Raw genomic sequence first — 20156 nt, forward strand, 5'->3', positions numbered from 1 at the left:
CCTATTACAACTGCTGCCTTTTCCTTCTTCCTGTGCTGTCAGTGGATGTCTCCTTTGACAGAATGTCTCTTCATGTTCTACTGTTCTCAAAGGCTGCGGCTGCCTCAAAGTCCCCTTAATTATTTAGTGACTCAAGGGAGGGCTGGAAATGAAAGGAGGGAATTTAAAGGTTGTTACTGAGGTAATGCTGGAATAAGGGAACATTTGGTGAATAGGCAGGTGAAAAAGATGGCGATCTGCTTCATTTCTTGAAAAGCACCAGAATATGGGGAACCAGATTTTCACTGTGGCTGTAACAAGGAAAAGGGCGAATTGCAAATTTTAAAAGATTTCCACTTGCTAATGGAGTAAAACTTCGCAAGAGGCTGTCAAATGAGCCTCAGGACTATCTGCCTCTGGATAAGCAGACAAAGCAATACAATATCTGGTAATGATTTAAGTATAAATAGGCTTTTTCAGCCCAAATAGATGATATAACAGACTATCTCAGCTCAAAGACTTGACAGTCCCTTCCCTGCTATTGTCAGAGGGACAGCCTGCGCAGGGTTCCATGCATACAGTATTGTATTCAACTTTAGTTACAACAATGAAATGCTTGTTAGTGCTGAAGTAAGTTTTCAGAGAAAACCTGTGTTGGAAGTTCAAAAGCGTAGAATTTATTGGATATTTAAAATATAATATGCAATGTTATTATTGAGATCAACAGAGGGGATACAGCTATAGTGGATAAAATTGAAAGGATCTGTGATATAATGGTAATGTAACAAGAAGATTTCATGATGTGCCCTTTCTTTATTCCTGTGAACCTGTCGGAAGAAATTCTGGTTAATACTTTGTGTGTTGTTGCACATCTAGTGAATGAGTGACTCTTTATCATTATTTGTGTGCATAAATGCTCTGCCGTAAGAAATACTACCAATGCCTATGAGTCACTGTCCACAGCAGGATCATTTATTTTGCAGTCTAGCTACACTTACTGATTTTGCTGGTCAAAGGAATGTTTAATTTGATTGATAAGTAGTTCTATCAATTGAATCCTAATGTGTTTGAACTAGTATATTGCCTCTATAAATGGCATATGTTGGAGGAGATTGCTTAATTGGTATTCTTGTTACTTTTCATTTTGAGTGGATTTTAATGAACTCCGTTTTACCAAAGGCCTCAGCAAGTGCACCTCAGCCTTTGCCTGAGGTGGTTGTGATGTGTTCCACTCCTGGGCTTCACGCATTCACATCATTTTAATATTGTTGCATCATGAGTATGCATCGACATGATGTTTTCACATGCAGAGTACTTGTGATTAAAAGTCTCTATGCTATTCCATGTGATTTTATCTCAATCAGTGAGTACTGTTTCATATGCTTTGGGAATTAAAGAAGTTGTAATGCCTAGTGCATCTTTCTTTGAAGAAGCATGACTACTTTTATGTCAAAGTGTGTGCATGAAACTATTTATTTTTCTTAATGTTGTTTGCCTTTTAGTGAGAGGTTTATGGTGAGGTTAAACAAGAACGGAGGCCCCAGGAATCCTGAGAAGATAGATCGAATGTGCGCGCTTTTCACAGTACGTGTCTGTTCCCTTTCTTATTTCTGTACAGTAGCATGTCTGTAAATGTAGTCACCCTGAGGGAAAACCCAATTCTTTTTTTCTAATATATTGAGTAGAACAGAAGCTGTTTCTGAGGTTTTTTATGGTTGTAACTGAGTGCTAACATAAAAAAATGGACGTATTTCTAAATTGGTTTTGTGGCCAAGTAAATATTCTGAAGTGCTTAAGCATTTGTTCCTGCTTATAGTTTGAAATGTTGGATACATTCATTGCATGTGCTGTGCTTCTGGACAATAGGGCTCAGGAAAAGGCTGCCTTGGCCTGAATGTAAATCGAGGCATTTTTTCCAGAATGAAAGTTAGAAAAATAATATCCATTAATATCCATTCTGCCCCGGCCCTCGGTTCTGTTAGATATTGCCTCAGCCTCACGTGTCAGAACATGATTTATCCGTCACTTCTTCTCAGAAGGAATATGGAAATCTAGAGGCACTGAAACTTAACAACTCATCACAGAATAGCTGTAAGGAATTTCAGATCCCAAGTGTGATAAACACCTTGTATCGTGACTCACCTTTAGCTAGTTCACATGCTAGAAGCTCTTTGACAGAAGTATTTTTACCTCTGGTGAAGAAAGAAGATGGCAGAAAGCTTTTGGAGAAGCTTTACTTCTGGCAGTGAAACCCTCTGAGATCAAGCAGGGCTGGACACTGAAGTAGGCATGGTTCCCAGTGCCATTCCCTTTTCTCCTTTGAGAATAATGCTGGATTTTTCCTCTTAATGAACAGAGCATATCTAGCCAGGTGTATCGATGCTCAGGTCTGCCTCCATCTAGGCAGGAGAGATGCAGGTCAATCCAAAAATAGCACTGACACTGATGCTGCCATCAGCAGCCGTTCTGGTTTTGGCACCATCAGTGAAGTGCTGCCAGCTGATTAAACATTAGCAGAGCTAACAGTGTCCTAGTATTGCAGTGGACGCTGATGTCTCTGCTGCTGGCAACTCAAACCCAAGTATTTCTCTTCTAAGAGAAAGGTATCCGGGGAGCAAGCCTCAGTACTGCTATCCGGATCATCATGCAAGAAGGTCGAGGATAGGATTAAGAATTGCTCTCAGGATTATTCCCAACAGGCAGCACAGACTGGTTCATATCAAGTTTGGCACTTTCTCACCTCTGAGGTTCATCATTCTTAAAGGTTTTCATCATCTGATTTCTACACTGATGCTGCACCAGTTGGTGTCATGCAGCAGCTGTTTCACGCTGCCTTGTGAACAGTATCAGCTCTTAGAGATGCTTGGGCTTATTGCCCTTCACTCTCCCTGGTAGAATGTGTTCTTTACCTAACAGGAATTATGATAATCGGGACAACAATCTCCCCAAAACTGCTCATTTCTAATACAATATTTTTCATCAAAGTATTCAAAGACCTTGCCAAAGTATGTAGCACAGGAGCAACAAATAATAGCTTTTCGAATAATCAATTTATCTCCAATGGTTCTATCTTACCTTAATTTCTTAATTAGGAAATGCTTCCGGAATAGGATAGTTCTATGATTTTCAGATTCATTCCCAAGACTCTGCTAATCTTGCCTTTATATTTACTGATTTCTTTCCTCGCTCTCCCCCCACCCTGCAGTGTCTTTCTAAAACTAATCTTTCCCAGAGGCAAGAAGCCCCATATCTTAGGTAATTCAAGGTATCTCTGTCTTTTCCTGCTATCTCCACTCCTCCTGGGGGTTCAGCTGTCTCCTTGTGTAAGATATCAAAATTACTTAGCTTTTGTTTTTAGATCTACTGTCATGTCATACCAAAGGTGAGAAACGGCTTCCTCTGAAGATTAAAGCTCACTCAAGCAAACCTCAGCCTATGCACAATTTAGACATGTTCTTGTGTCTGAAATAAAATGTAACTGCACAGTGGAAGCTTGCTATTTTAGTTAAATGCCTTACTCTGTGGCCTACGAGGCTGGCAACTGAATTTGTCAAAGCTGTTTTATATAGCTCTTATATAAAGCTGTAAAGTAACCCATTAGTGGCAGATAGGTAGCCTCGATTCCACTGTTTCGGGGTGGTTGGGTTTTTATCATACAGTTAGACCTTTGTAGAAACCAGCACTGTAAAGAACTAATCGTTATTAGAGTAACTCTTTCCACACCTAATATAGAGGAAGAATTAGAGGTGATTTTCTAAAAAGCCATGCAATGAGAATTATTATGAATTTATTTTGTTGATCAACCAGTATCATTTAAAAAGCTCAGAAGGATGTGGGAAATAAACCCCCTGTGGATGCAGTGCTTAAAGCACCTTTCTGGAAATAGATTTATTCATATCTCACACAAGCAAATAATGAAGGTAGTTTTTCCTTCCCCAAGTAATAGATTCTCTGCAAAGAAACTATCCGAACCCTTCCTTGCAGGGGATGGGACTTCTGATTGTCTGGGTTACATCATGATAAGAATTTCTGACCTTGTGAAAAATCCAGAATGAAATACAAGACCATCTGGGCCTGTGTTTTTTGTCCTTTGACTGTGACACACTATAGTTTCTGTGAAATGGAAAAGCGACTGAAGTGTGAACCCATCAATGTGTGCGTGCCCTAGCGTTTGCTGATGTTTTGACAGCTGCCCTTTGAAAAAATAGTTCTCTAAATTGCTGTTAATTAGAACTGGCAATCTGATAGCATAATACAATTCCCCGTGTCATACCACAGGTATTTTCAATAATCTATTACTGCCTAGAGTATTAAGTACCACCGCCAAGGCTTTTGCTTTCTGAAATGCATTGTCAGGCGCCGCCAAGATTAAAACTGTGTCAAATCCCTTCTTATCCTGGAACTTCAGTTTCTCCAAGACATGCAAAACAAAGCCCACCATATGCTACGCTGGTATGGTCGGGGATGAAGAAAGCCTAGAAAGTATATTCCTGTGTTCATGCAGGGGCAAAGCACGACTTGAGGAGAAAACACCGAGGGAGATTTATATAGCTTAATTCTTTGCCTTCAGAGAGGTGTGATCTGCTATAGGGAGCATCCCAAACAGCGTATTTGTAATTCTCTGCATATGCTGCCTGGGGAAACACAGTTTTCCTTTTATACAGAGTAAGATACAGCCATGAATTTAGCCCTGGCCTGCTGTAGTTTAGCAACACAGTGCTCTTGGAAAGGGGCTGAAACTTCTCCTTGGAATAAATTCTCTTTATGCCAAGTTCATAGTACTTGCACCCAGGTCTTACTGTGCTCTGTGTCACTGGAATCTGATGTCCAGGGTTTGTGCGTTGCCATCCTAGTCTCAGTTGTTGAGATTTGGTTTCTTAGGTCACATGGGAAAGAGGTTTGCTGTATGAAAATGTTTGTTTTGGCTTCCAATAAAACATAATTTTTAATTCACTACATTAGCTCAAGCTAGGAATGACAGAACTTAGATCTGTGCAGTTGAAAATTTCCTCCTCCTTTTATATGCTAATGGCATTTCCTTTTATAGTGGTTCTAATACCACTTAGTTGTGTTTCTTTTAAAAAGAAAACCACAAGATTTTATCTGAATCTGAGATTTTCACAGTTGATTTTTTTGCAGCATATTTTTAAAAACATCATATTTGAAGGCCATGTAAGGGAACGGTGAGCAGTAGCTGAGCTTAAAACCTTCTTTTTGGATGTTTCACTTGTGCGCACACTTCTCCCACGTTCTTAGGAAGGATATATGAATCATTTTTTGTCTCCAGTTGCTCTTCGCTTGTTTGGGAAGAATTTGGAGGCTTTATGGTGTGAGCCAGTCCGTAACCATAAGGTTACGGCACGGGTTGAGAGAGGCACCAGCCCAAGGAGCCTCTTTGCCTCAGAATCTGAAACATCAATGAATATTCTCATAGTGCACGTTATCTCTTTAAAATCTTCTTGTGTTGGAGCTTAGTAACGTAAGGAAAACTTGTTGAACAATGCTGACGTTTTTACGAAGAAATGTTTCTTAGATCTTCCCTCTAATTAAAGAAGTAGTGAGGGAGGAATGTCTCAGAAGTTGATCTCTGTTTATAATGTTATTGGAAAAAAAATGCAACATGCCGAGGAAATTGCACTTAAGGCAGCTTTGAAGATGTGTGTGCAAAATGCTGCAATGGTGAATTATTGACAAGTACTCTGTGCGTGTTTTCTGAATTTACTATCTTTAATAATATCGAGTTGTCAGGTCAATAATACCTTTTTACTTCATTAGCTTCATCTTTCCTCCTCCTTTTCTCTAGGTTCTCCTTTTCCTGTTTTGGGCAATTCTTAGAGCTCATTTTTAAAAAAGGTTTACCCTGTGATTCTGTGATGTGGAATTTTGGGGGTTTCGTCTGTGTGGGTAGTTGCTTAACTTAAAAATAACTGGGAGATCTTAAGGTTCTGGGTTTTGCTAAATAGCAAAATTTAGACATGGAGTGTGTTCCTTTTTTAATGTCTACTTTTTTCCAATCTTTTAGGATCTCAGCAGTAAGGACATGAAGAGAGATTTGTACATAGTTGCCCATGTAATTCGAATAGGTACGGTAAGATTTCTTACTTGGAATATATACAATTAGCAGTGCTTTTACCATATTTTCAAATGTATGTTTTACTTAACTGACATTTTAACAATTTAACCAGTTACAAAATTCAGTTACAGACCATGCCAATCTGCTGAGATCAGTGTTTGAACCATATGTATTAAAAGGTTACTGGTGACTGTTCAACAGTGATTGTTTTTCTCAGTCTGAAAGAAAATATTTGATCAAACACCACGCTTTGGGGGAGGAACTAGAAAGGCTTTTTGTTTAACCTTCCAAAATTTCCAATGAGGTCTTTTTACTGATACATAGCTCGTTTACAGGGCAGGATATCAGCATACCTGTCTGTTAGATAAATATGCATAAAGATCTGTTTTCTGCTGAGTCTGCAGTGCTTCCAAGAACCTGCTTTCGAGTTTGGGAAGCTCTTGTACCTGTCAGGTGTCCTTTCTACCTGCTGGTGCCAAGAAGGAGCATTAGCAGCAGTCCCTGCCTGCAGCCCAGCATTGAGCAGCATGCACTCGCTTCATTTTGTGTTCACTGCTAGCATCTATTGCCAGCCACAGGTATCTTGTCTGAAGGACAGAAGGGCTAAACCACCGAGTGAAGCACAGCTCTGTTGTGCTGGCCTGCGAATGATAATAAGCCTTCTAAGTCACAAATGCCTTAGAGGGGTTGGGTTTGCACGATCTGACTTCCCTGTGTCACAAAGTGCCTACAAGTTAGGATTACTCTGTTATCGCATGTGGTGATAAATGAAGTTCGTAGAAGGATATGCTGTAGTTTGAGCTCAGATTTTTAACCTTGATGCAAGAAGTGCTGGACAAATCATTATGTTAGCTTAGATTGTCGTAGTGATTTCTCCACTCTTGGCATTTTTCTACTCTATTAAAAAACTGCTTTAGCAATTGGGAGTTAATCATCGGGCAGCTCCATATCTCAGAATTCTCCTTTATTCGCTCCAAGACAAACATGATCAATGACACCATATATAATACATCTCCTTAAAGAAATTGTATGGAGGGAAAGTTTGTGTGACTACTGGACTATATCAGAAGGACCATGGTGAATCTCTGGGGATGCAGAGAAGTGAGTACGAGCCATATTCTTGGCTCGTTCAAGAGATCATTTGTAGTCAGTGGAGCTGGATGCAAATATGTGTCACAGGGCTGCAAATCAGACATGGCCAGACATGACGTTGTTCACTCTGCCCTTGAGTGTTCTGTTAGCTCGGTGAGATGATGTGCCTTAAAGGAGCCCAGTGGGTCAGGCAGGTTCAAAGGGACCTCTAGATTCGAAAACATCCTTCCCACTCTCTTTTTCTCTCCATATATAGAAGACTGCAAGCTGTAGATGAAACTTGCTGTAGGTGTGCGTATTCAGAGGGATAATAGAGCAGAATGGACACACTGGCTCAATGTGAATCTCTAATATTTTCCATTTGTTTTGATTTTAGGTCGCATGTTGCTGAATGATTCAAAAAAAGGGCCCCCTCATTTACACTACCGCCGCCCCTACGGCTGTGCAGTGTTGAGCATCATGGATGTACTTCAGTCACTCTCTGAAATAAAAGAAGAGAAGGACTTTGTTCTCAAAGTTTACACGTGAGTAACTCCTAGAAGGAAAAGAATTAGCAAAAACACTTTGTATATGCTGAGTGATGAGATACTAAGGAGGTATTAAGAACTGAGGTGCCGTAGACTGCATTTGCTGCTTTATTCTCCTAACAAGGTAAAGTAGTGCTGTTGACCCTGGGCTTTGCTCCTTTGTCATTCCAGAAACTTACAGAAATAACGAATATTATCACAAGTGTTTCAGACGTGTGAAATACTTTGGGAATTATTGAATATTGCCCAAATCCATGTGTCATGCAAAGCTACACTTTTATTAATGTGATTTTCTTTAAATCTGCTAAACTCAAAACCAGAGAAAAATACTTCATTACACCTTCTCAGTCATGATGACCAACAAAAGAAGTAGAAAACGAGGGATGTCAAAGAACTCAAAACAAGTCAACCTGTTTTGAGCAAGAATCTATCATCAATTATTTGTGATTTTGAACTTTGAACTAACAAAATCTAATTATGAAGTGTGGTCTCAGAGTTGTAATAAAGAGGCCATAGACTGTCTGAAGACTGGAGGGAGGATCTAAATCTCCTGTCAGTGAAGATAAACACTGGCAAGATCTGCTTTGCAGATGGGCTGAGATAGGGCTGACATTACTCTGTGGTCTGTGGCCACTATTCTGAGTTAGAAAATAATTCAGAGGGGTTATAGAACTTTTTTAATCCTCAAGAAGTGCATTCAGCAGCAGCAAGTGTGACATTCAAGGGAAACACTAAATTAAAAACTTGCTTTCACTGCTCACTGAAAGGTTCTTGGACATCTCTGCATACACTACAAATCTGTAAGTCCAAAGAAAAGTCTCTGTCAGCTCTTCCATTCTTCTTTTGCCAACAGTTATGAAAACCGTAGGAAAAATGTCAAGTTCTAGGGAAGAAAATGGTCTTCTTTCTTTTTTTTTCCAATAGAATCTGGATAGTATTGGCACTTTGTCACCATTCAGTTTTAGCTTATCTCAAACCGGTGGTTTGGGGTTCTATAGTTTTGTTAGTACTGGCCTTGTAGATAGCGTTAATATATTGCAACTGTGACATTTTGAAGCTTAAAGTAATAGAACATTTGGAACATCAGGTTTCTGTTTTCCTGCCCTTTTAATGCAACTTTAGCTTCTTATTCACTGAAGAAAAGGAGAGAAAAAGGCTGTCGTATACTGGATTTCTCTATTTGTCAGTGACAAAGTCATGCAGGCAGGCAGAGTGATCCAAAGTCCTAGTATTATGACAAAAAACTAATAGGATAGAGAGTTTCCCTTTTCTTTCTCTTAATCTGAACTGTTTTTTTAACATGGAGTCACCCAAAGTACCAGCTGTATCTGCCTGAATGTTTAAGCAGGTTTATACCAGTCCTTGCCTTTCCAAAGTAGAAATAGAGCCCATAGCAGAATTCCACTCTGTAATCAGACGCTTGTGGTTTTTTTATCACCATTATCAATCGCTTGAGTTGGTTTAAGTCTTCTACATCATTATTTTACACTGCTGCTGTTTGGGGTGTCTCTAAACTTCCAGCAAAAGTCTTCAGGAGGGAAAATGGCTATGTCTGAGGGGCACAGTTTATCCCTTTTGCTGCTCTCGTAGCTGTCTTGCACAACAGAATGTTTTTTGCAGGTTTATCTACTTGCGTGTTCTCTTTCCACGTTCTTTTAGCTAACCTACCTTTTCTTGCTTTCTACTAGAATTGAAATCACAGATTTTTTTTTTTGTCCTTTGGAAGTGTAAAATCGTTATGAATGCTTAAACAACCCTGGACTGATTTTCTTACCCGCTGCTCTCATTTTGAATATTGTTAAAATGCCTCAGGCCAACCCAAAAATATCATAAAGATGAAATAAGGAAGGAGGTGTGTTTGTATTTTTAAAGGAGCAGTAAAAGCATTCCCTTTGCAGCTATCTGGCTAAAGCTGCAGCTCCCAGCTGCCCGAATGAGGCCATCAGCATACAGCCAGGGAAGCCTTTTCATGGGGAGGAGCTGGAAACCTCTGAAGGACTGAAAAGCTGACAAAGGCTGAAACAAATAAATGGAGTTTTGGTGGAGGCTTTCACTGAATCCGTGAGAGAAAATGCTTATGAAAAAAAAATCAATTTACTTCTCTGGTCTTTCTCAGCTTGCCTTATTGTTGTCAAAGATTTAGGTCTGAAACATACTTCTTTCTCACAATCGAGATTGTCCTCTTCGTTAATCCTGCAGTCATGTCATAATCTTCCTAAGAGGATATTGTACCACAGTCTAGTTATAAGCTCATTATGTAAAAGCATGAAGGCTTGCTTTTATAGTTCTTTTTAATAATGTACATGTAAAGTATTTTAAAGGTGTGATGGAAGCTAAGTCTCAATCCTTTTTTTCTCCTGAGATCACTAATTTCATATTTTTGTATGAGTTTTTATCTTTAATACTATTTTTTGCTCATTGCGTGTTACTCTTTGTGTCAGTCTTCACATTCCCCTAAAAATTTCATGTATTTCTCTTTCGTATTGTACTTTTCAATTATTTTTTTTTGTCCTGCTTTCTCTCAATCCTTTATTTTTCTCCTTCTCAAGACCTAGCTCCTAAATTTCCTTCCTCTTAATGTGGTGTATTGCTTGAATGCCTTTCCCTTTCAATATTCAGTTGTTGCTATTTGCCCAGCTGGACAAGAGCGTACGTTGCATTTCTGTCCCCATCTGTTTGACATCGGGGTCTGATGTAGTATGGCAAACATTCCAAGTGGTAAATTTACTGTAGAACCAGCCAACCTGAAAAGGTGATGGATGCCTCAGGAGAAAATTCTTACTTAAACTAGCAATATATTTTGTAATAGGTTTGGTATTTAGACAAGTAAAATGTTAACACAATAAAATGCATTACAGGGAATTGTTTTCAGGCCAGCATTTCAAACCTGGGAGAACGTTCTTCTTCTTTGTGTTGAGGAAATGTGAAGTCCAGCTTACACGAGTAGTTGGTGCAAAACTAGCTTTAAGCTATCTTCACAGTCCATTGATTTGGGGATAACTTTGTTCCAGGTTAATTTGCAGGCATAAATCATTGGAGGCTGAAATCTATTTTAACTTGCACTCCAGAGGCTGGTACGGCAGCTGAAAAGTTATCAGAGGCTGGAAATCTTCTGTATGCTCAGCTGTGAGGATGGTACAGAATCTGTCCTGTAGGTTATGTCTCTGCTTGAAGGGGACTATTATTTGTGGTAGGATAAATGACTTTTAATATCTTGGCAATGTGAAGGTAATTATTTTTTCCTGATGAGTCAGCTGAATATCAGCTCAATTTCTGAGTTAGCACAGAACACTGCAATTATTGAAGGGGTTTTGGTACCGTCCATTAATGTCTCAGCTCTGCATTCTTGATCCAGACTAACAGCCACTGAGTTGCATGCAGCATGAATTACTTGTGGGAGTAAGATTTTGGGCTGAATAAAAGTTGCAGGAGGAATAACGGCCTGAAATAATAACAGATACACATAAAATATGATCTAACGACATAGCACAGGAGATATTATTTATTATATACATAGTGATTTTTTATTTTCCAAAGTGGAAAGTTAAAAAAACTCTTCAACAGTTGCAAAACCTGTATGATGCCTACATTTTGGTCCCTACCATTGTCTTAATACCTGAGCTTTGTCATCTTTGAATATGTAAGTTAACTAAACTCTGTGAAGAGCTCGGGAATTAGTTATTGTCTATAAGCAAGGAAACTTAAACTGAGGATCTGCCTGTTACATCATGTTTCAAGGCTTGCTGAAAAATGCTTAGGTAAACAACAGTCTTGTCAGTGCCCAAGGTACTAAAAAATCAAGAGTTTCCGTAGTCTTTCAAATTTCATTTTTATTTCTTGATTTCATCTTGATTTTTTTATTAAGCACCACAAGGTAACATATGGCAACAACTTCAGCCTAAAATTCATTTTCTACGTGCACAGAATTCAAGTAGAATGTCTAGAGCTTTCTTCGTTCTGCTGTAAGGTAAAGAGTGAAACCATGACTTTGACAGTGAAGTCACCACAGGCTCCAAAGTGTCCACCTAACTATTAGGGAAGGGTTTGTTTCCTTGCACTTTTAAAAAACAGAGTTACGTGGGATTTCTCTCATTCATCAAAACCTCACGACTTATCATGTTATCTGCAGCAAAATTGTCTTTCCTGTCCTGAGATGGTTCAGCAGAAAGCTTTTAACTTGAATTTAGTGTTCTGTTCTTTTAGGTGTAACAATGAAAACGAATGGTGCCAGATCCATGAAAATATTATTCGCAAGTCCAGCACCAAATACACAGCACCCAGCTCCAACTACGGTAAATATTTACCTGGTTTTGTTATGATAACAGCTGAAGGGTTCCTTTAGGAAACTGCTGATGATTTATACCAGAGAAACTCAGTGAGATGAGGTGATGCACAGCTGCGTTTCTCTACTTGCATTGGTTTAAAAAGTTTAGCTAAAATCCCTTCGCATTCAGGTGAAAAATCTGTATGGTGTCTGCCAATTTAACCAGGGATTAAAAAAACCTGAACACCTGATAGCTTTCCTTCTTGAATGCAGCTGGCAATAATGCTAACTCAGCATGCTGGATTTCCTTCAGGGCAATATCTGTGGTGGTGTTTTATCTCCAGAGAGGTCAGCAGCGAGGAGAGCTGGTGCCCTGCTGTAGTTTTGGCTTCCCCTGCGAGTCGTCTTTTACTGCCTGTCCCAGTTACTGAGCGTGTCTGAGCATGTGGAACTAGCTCACCCGTGGGGGGATGCGGCATAAGCAGTGATCAGCATTGGCAAAATGCCTTCTACAGTCAGTTTTGTGACAAGCAAGGAGCTGGGCAGAAGGTTTTTGGGGTGGACTACGTGGGAGGGCATCACAGAAGAAACATCCGTAATACCATGCTGGCCAGTTGCCTCTTCTGTTACCTCCAGTGACAGGTAGAGCTGGCAGATTAATTCTGTTTGTTCAGTACTGGAAGCTGTGTATGTGGAGACATCTGAACTTCCAGCTTGAGGGTCCAAGTTAGAATTTGCTCCAGTCCTTTATGCTGGAATTTTTGGAATTTCTTTTCATTTGTTTGTGACAGCAAAAGGGTATAAAAGGAATTCTCTCTAAGTGGTAGAAGTAGTCAAGCCTGAATGCTAATGAACTTGTCCCCTGTGATCTGTTAAAGCTTTTGTAGTGCACACGCACACAGATGGAAACTCAGATATGGTACTCAAAGGGTCTAATTTTTTTTTCCATGGTTCTAAAGCCTGTGTTTCCCTGCGGTGCTTTGCAGCGCTCTGTGCCTGCTTAGCTGGGCAGTTGCAAGTCCATATTTTGGCAGCTTTTGCATACGCACATGCTGATTGTCCAGCTGGCTGCTTGGCCTCCCTTTTCCTTGGCTCTTTTATTCCCTCCCAACTCCTAGTATCCATAAAGCTTACACTGTCTTCATGTGATCTAGATAACTATTTATTCGCCAAATTTGGCTGAAGCCAAACCACAGGCTGGAAAATTATTTCAAGGGAAGAAAGCAGGAAGGGGAGGTGTGTGGTGCTGGTAGCGGGTGCTCAGCATATGAGAGTGAGTTTGCAAGGTTGAATGCAGTCCTGGCATTTTCTGATATTGTGATGCTTCACTTTGTGACTTTACCAATGCATTATCCTTGTTCTAGGGGTGTAGCATGCTATAAACTAAAAGCAAGTAGAGGAAGCAGTTGACTGAGATTAACCATGTAATTACTCCTAGTCAAGCTGTTCAGCTGAACAAAGGCTAGAATGGAACAAGCCAGGTGCTGAAGTCAGTTTGTCCAGTTGGTACTTTTGAAAAGTGTCAAATACTGAAGGGAATGTCATTGAAATCCTCTATGAAGTTGTTAAAGCAACAAGTGGAATAGAAATGCTTTGATATTTATATTTTTGTTAAGTGCCCTTAATCTTGCTTAATACCACAAAGATGTTCTACGGCACTGTGTGATGCGGTGGTTCAGATGGAGGTGGCATTGCTCACACATGTAACCTGCTGGATGTGAGGACCAGAAATAGTGCTCAGCACATCACTGTAGCTTGTGACATCTCTGCAAAATTATATATTCTGATTTAAAAAAAAAAACCACTTTAGTATGATGTTTTGGTTGCTCTTAGCTGACCCTTAAAGCGGTTTTGTTTCTTCCTTTTCAGTTTTAAATTGCTTTAAGGGTGAAGACAGTTCCGTATTTGTCTGTTTGTATTAAATTAGCTGTGGAGCAAAGCATCATTTTGTCTGCATGCCTTATATGTGCAGGCATCTGTTAGGTCTGAAAAAAACGAGCGTCTTTATTGGTTTTTTTTTCCAGGACTTATAATATCTCTTCAGCTTCTTCGTGGCGACATGGAGCAGATTCGAAGGGAAAACCCCATGATCTTTAACAGAGGCGTTTCTGTAACCAGGAAGCTGGGTTTTCCTGATGTTATAATGCCAGGTAAACATAATGAACTCTAATTTTAAAATATTGCTTATTTTTTTCTCATGGTCTCCTAGACAAGAGTCGTTGGCATAGGTACTTTTCTTGGACGGGATTCACAGTAGAAGAGTTGCCTTATTTTTCAGTAAATGCCCGTTCCAGATTCAGGGAGGCATGCTAAAACATTTTAATCAATGAACATTGTAATAATAGGTGTTTAATTCAGGTGAATAGAAGGTGATCAGGAAGGATTGCTTTGCTATTCCCCAGCCGATTAGATATTCCTCGTGCATGTGGAGCATAGAGGTGTTTCTTTTAAAATGCGTGAAGTTCCTTGTTTCCAAGAATTCATAGCCTGGACAAAGAACGTCCACTTTGGCACCTTGATTTTGGAGTTAGTATGATATTTTTGTAATGGTCGACTGTATGTGAAGCTGCTCTGATTTTCCAGCTGGCCTTACAGAGCTCCTAGCCCGGACTGAAACATTGCTGTACTCTGTTTGCTTCTTAAGTTTGGAGCAGCAGCTTGAGAGGCTTCTTGTGTTGGCACGAGTTGAGGTCACCTCAGCATAGCCACGAGTTCCTTTAGGGAGGAAACCAAAATCTATCCAGGAGTGCAATCAATAGATATAAAATCTGGCATTACACTGTCTTCATTTTTACAGTGTAGTAAGAAATGGGCTTACTAATTACATTGCATTTGTAGCATTTGAAATACTGCCTCGTTGCTGTGCCTGATAACTGAGGCCAGGGATGACGGTGCAAACATAGGAAATTTTATGAAAGCATAATGGGAAAAGTATCAGATTTTATTACCTGAAAGACTGCGGTGACACATCAGTATCAAAAGTCTTTGTTGGAGCCTCATTATGGAGGCTTTTCAGAAAAACTCAATGAAGACAAGGAGGAGGTGGGAAAAAATTCAAGAAACTAAAGCAAAAGCATTTAGAACAACGTGTTTTATTTACTAGTGGACTTGAAAATAACAGCAATACAGTGCAGAGGATGTGGGCTATAAGACCAATTGTAAATTTTAGGGTTTAGTAACCTTATAGCAGTTCTGTTCTTAATTCAAACAGTCAAATAGAGGAAAGATTAAATATTGCATGTTGTTATGCAGACACAGCCACAGTAATTGAGATCACAGCTGGATGTGTCAGCAGGAATAGTGAAATCACAGCTAGAAGAGTCAACATCAAAAATAACGTTTATGTACCTGTATAGGTGAGCTGATTCTCCTGCAAGAATTGCTTCATTCTCCATTTCTATGGATAGAGCTGTCCCTTGGGTGTCTCAGACGACTGAATTTTAGCGAGGTTAAAGAATAGCTGTATGGCCTCAGTATTGTGCCTAATTGTTCTTTCATTTTCGGGGCCCTGGGCTATTTCTGCAAGCTGCCCCCCCTGGCCTGGGCAGGGCTTTTGTCCAGGGCTTCAACAGGCAGGTTAGCAGTTTTCAGGCAAAAAGTGCTCCTACGTTAATCTTTAAAAACTCTCTATTCATTGCAGCTAATTCGGATTTCCAGACTTTGTTTCTCTCTGTACTGAAGAACAGTGCCTCAGTGCGAAAGAGGTCCACAAACTTATGTTATTATCATCAGCCTAGAGTCCTTGGACATTTAAGTAAATGCAAACCAGACTCCCCAGCATACATTGCAGCGCTCCCATTGTAGGGCTCCCTGTACGTATCCCTGATCTTCCCAGCTCCAGGCAGACCAACAGTTTTCCAGGTGGTTTTCTTCAAAAGACCACGTCTGCTTGCTTATCTCATTGTTGTGAGAACCACAATTCTTGTGGGAGAAAACGCAGGGTGTAAGATGATAACCTAGTTGGAATTGGGCTCTTACAGATATCTGTTCTTCGGAAATACTGACTGACACAAACAAATGTGCGAAAGGTCCATTCTGCTATTAAATGCTTACTGCCTCTCTGGAGATGCCAGACCCCCCAGGACTTCTGGCATTTGTAAACAGAAAAGAAATAGCTTGCATTTGTGGAGAAAGGCAGTTTGTAAATGTAAGGTAAGAAAGGCAGACATGGAATGTGACTAGACTTCCGCTGTAATGATAAAACAGGACATTGCCGGAGTAGGGATGAGATGTGAAGAGAGAGGTACTTGTGAATGGTGCTCTAAACAAAAGTTTTTATTGTCCTTGGTATTCTCCAGGGTAATTAAATTTCTAGAAAAATTAGGAGATTAAAATATAATGTCACCCATGCAGCGAACAGCGTTCATTCTACCCCAGCCCTGTTACGCATGGTAGCAATTCTCAACCGTGTCTGCTGCTTTAATCGCCTTTGTCAAACTACCTTCCCCTTGCTTTGTTTCAGAAGTGTTTCTTCCTCATTAAAGTAAGGGTTTCCTCTTTCAGAAAAGACCACAGGAAGGTCATGGCTTGTATTCTGTCAGTGAGTGCAGGTTTTTCAAGACAATGTGATTTAAAAATGTTTTTTATGAAGAAATTATAAAGGCTTTGTCACCTAGTGTTGTTCAGTGATCATACTGCTGAACTAAGAAATCTATTTTTTGAAAAGTAACTAGCTCCAGCATTTCAAAATAATCATCTTGGTCACAGGTTTTAACATTTTCATTTTCTTTTCTAATAGGAAATTCTTTCACACGTGCACATCTTATCCATTAAAAGTCTGTAACTGTGTCTTATCACTCAGTTTTCCTATCCCATTTTGTCTTCTAAACAGTAGCTTTAGTTCTGTATCCAACCTCTTTTCCCTCACTCAGGCATGAGCTACATGAGTAGCTGCTGCTCATCATTAAGGAATAAAGTGAAGCTGGTCTATATGTGCTTATATCTTGCATGGTTATCCAGAATAAGATTAATATCCTACAAAATAACCATGCCTGTCTTCATTTCTAAGGATAAAATTGTTTTTGTTTCCTACGGTGTTGTGAGCAGAGAAGAGCATCATAAAGACTTTAATTATCTTTTTTTTTCTCTGAATCAGAAGGGTTTAAGTCAAACCAGCCTCGTGAAGAGGCATGATGGGGTTTTGTTCACTTGTGGTTTGTTTTACTTTCTAAATTGCTGCTGGGTTTAAGACCGTCCATCTGATGCTGACAATTTTACCTTTCCCCAGAGATAAAAGCAATGAGGCATGTGCTGCTTGCCTTTGGGATTGCACCTTTGTTTGTATACAGCTGATCAGAATCTATTGCATAGGCATGGCGTTTGTCAGTTCCCCAAAGGACATCCCTTCCCTTCCCCATGTGCTGATAAGTATTCTGTCTTTTACTTTGATCCTCTGATGAAAAGTGCATGCTTCATCTTCAACTTGTGAGTGATGTTTGTTTCTCTTTTTTTCTCTCTCCTTGTCTTAATTTCCTGGCTTTTCTCTTTTCCTTTCCCCTTTCTCTCCTTTCTTTCTGATGCAGAGATGAAGATAGTTGGGTGTAAGTGTCTGCTTTTCTGTGTAATGTCTGCTTATTGCTTGCTTTTTCCCATTGTCATGTCTTTCATGGAATGTTGGGGATTGGTGAGGACAGTAAATCACGACATCATAGGGAAGCTGGTATCAGAGAGGAGTAGACTTTGTCTTATCAGCCTCTCTTCATACCAAGTGTTTCAGATTTAGTAACTGTGACAGGTGAGTCAGTAGCAATCGTGAGAAACATCTGTGCATCTGTGCTGTTGGTGAGCACAAAGTCATGGCAGAAATACACTGAGAAATGGACAGGGCAAAATCATAGTCATGGAATGGTTTGGGTTGGAAGAGACCTCAAAGCCCATCCAGTTCCACCCCTGCCCTGGGCAGGGACACCTCCCACTGGATCAGGGGCTCCAAGCCCCATCCAGCCTGGCCTGAAGGAGATAAGAAAAAAAATATTTTAAAAATCAACTTAGTACTACTGAAAGTAAAGTTACAGGGAACTCATTGAACTTAAACTGAGGATTATATAAATTCTTTTCTGGACACAGAACTCAAACAATAATCTAGTAAGTACTGTTTGTTTTTTTCCTTAAAACCATTGAGTGTTCTGTTCACCGAAAGCTACAGTAACACACAGAGTTAAACTTGCATAATGTTCTCCTTATAGGAAAAAAAGCAAGTTAATTTAATTTGCTCTGCAGGCAGTTGGCAAGAGTTTTGTTTCCCCTTGCTGCTGTAATGTTACTCCAAATACTGTTAATAGTTGCATCTATAGCTATTCCAGGAATATGCACCTTAAAACAAATCAGTGACTGGTGAAAGGGCAGAGAAACAAAGTGCTGAAACGGGTCTGATGCGATTCTCAGACTGTCTGATCGCACCGGGCTGCTTGATGTTGGCAGGCAGGTGGGGATGCAGCAGCTTCACACGCGTCGAAGGTGACCACCCTGTTGCAGCAAGGGGAAACCTTGAGCTGTGCTTGAGAACCAGTCCATAACGGTCCACCAGAAGGAAGGCCAGGGAGTATTTGAGGCCCTTCCCGTGCAGTGCACTCTGTCAGTTTTTTCCTTTAGTCAGTCATTCTGTTAACCTTGTCTGCATTGAAATCACTGCACTTCAAAGGTAGCTGCGTGCTTTTCATTTGGAGAGACTTGCAACTTAAAGTAGTGGTGTAGCGTGGTGTTTGGGACCAGAATCCAGGTACTGGCACCCCCAAAGTGGCCATCAAAGCTTCTGCAGAGAAGAGTTGTCCCTCGAGGGAACGTCTGGTTAATGTGATATTCTTTACCAGAGAGAAGAGCATTTACCACTGTAAAGAGCTAGAACAAATGTAGCCAGAGCATGTTATAACACTATCTATGAATATAAATATTTTACATTTTATAGTTTGTGTCAAAGATTTTACTTACTCACTAGACTGAGTCTCTTGCAGTCAAACCCTTAGTGGTGTAAAGGGCTGTAACTTCATTTAAATCAGCAGGGCGATGCTGATCTACTCTAGTCACAGAACGTTGGTTTCTTAGAAAACAAATTTGCTGTAATCAAGATATCGGAGACTGATTTCTTCTTTTGCCTGTAGAAACCTAGGTGAATTAGGAAACCTTTCTTTGACGCAGTGTTCACCTGTATAGAACAGGGACCATTCCTGTCCTCCATGTACAAAATCTTTTAGGATGCCTTGATAAAAGACGTTAGATAAAAGGCAGATGGTTTCTCTAAACTGTTACTACTTTCCAATTCAAGGGGCTAGTTCATCTTCTAGTGGAAACCCAACAGATCTTGTCAGGCTTGGTCTCCTTCCTATTCTAGTGATACTAGTGGATATGAGATGGTTATTGACTGTTAGACTGCTTAATGTTATTAAGTCTGGGAAATGATAAATAAGTATTTGGACATCTTCCAGTAGATTTCTTTATATTGTAAACCCAAAATCAATATTTGGCTCATGTAGCCTTTTCCACCACTCCTTTTTTTCCCCATTGCCATTAAAATTCTTTCAGGTGATAGGAGAAGGGGTTTCACTTCAGTGTAAGTGAATGAAGCTGTAATTTATGATTTATAATTTGAACAATTGCACATTTGACATAAGCCTTTGTAAATAGGTTAAAACAAACAAAGAAACTGAAACCCCTATAAAGGTGAAGGGAGGGGTAAAGAAACACATTAGAAAATAATTTTTTTATATCGTTGCTGTCTTCCAAGATGTTTCATAAAGAATGAATCCCAGTAACTGCATCTGTAAAAAGTGCACATATGTTGTGCTAAAAAGCAATTTACAGTTGGTTTTGGTATAAAAAGCAAACATAGAGAGATGGGCTTTTATGACAAATACCATTCTGAAAACCAAAGAGGTCTTCAGTTTGTCCTTGGCAGCCATCTAACACGGAGACCTCAGCTTAAAATGCATCTGCAAGTTTTATTCTATAAATATTTTTGCCCCCCTAGCCTTCTGGCACTTTTTTATTCCTTCGCTAATGATGGGAGGGCGCAGCTAACCCAGATTTATAATCAGTGCTGCTCTGTTTGTGACGATGTGATGTGACCCAAGCTGGTGTCTCACGCTGCCTCTCAAAATGCCAGAGCTGCTGCCACTTCAGAGCAGGACGGTCGAGGCGGTAATTTGCCACGCAGAGGGCAGGACTTGTCTGCTTTGCTAAACAAGTTCTTTTATCTCTTTTTCTTGTTACAATGGAATTAAATCTG

At 39.9% G+C, this 20156-nt stretch overlaps 1 protein-coding gene across 13 annotated transcripts in view; it reads left to right on the forward strand.

The window, feature by feature from the left end:
• Positions 1-20156, forward strand: part of DOCK3 (dedicator of cytokinesis 3) — a 152878-nt gene that overhangs the window by 68398 nt on the left and 64324 nt on the right. For all 13 annotated transcript variants that reach the window (XM_069865810.1, XM_069865818.1, XM_069865811.1 and 10 more), the window contains exons 10-14: positions 1482-1563; positions 6002-6062; positions 7521-7668; positions 11875-11963; positions 13960-14085. In XM_069865810.1, the coding sequence (XP_069721911.1) occupies positions 1482-1563; positions 6002-6062; positions 7521-7668; positions 11875-11963; positions 13960-14085 (506 nt within the window). The remainder of the gene's footprint in view (positions 1-1481; positions 1564-6001; positions 6063-7520; positions 7669-11874; positions 11964-13959; positions 14086-20156) is intronic.

The sequence above is a fragment of the Phaenicophaeus curvirostris genome, chromosome 11 (assembly GCF_032191515.1).
Source record: "Phaenicophaeus curvirostris isolate KB17595 chromosome 11, BPBGC_Pcur_1.0, whole genome shotgun sequence".
Taxonomy (NCBI): Eukaryota; Metazoa; Chordata; class Aves; order Cuculiformes; family Cuculidae; genus Phaenicophaeus; species Phaenicophaeus curvirostris.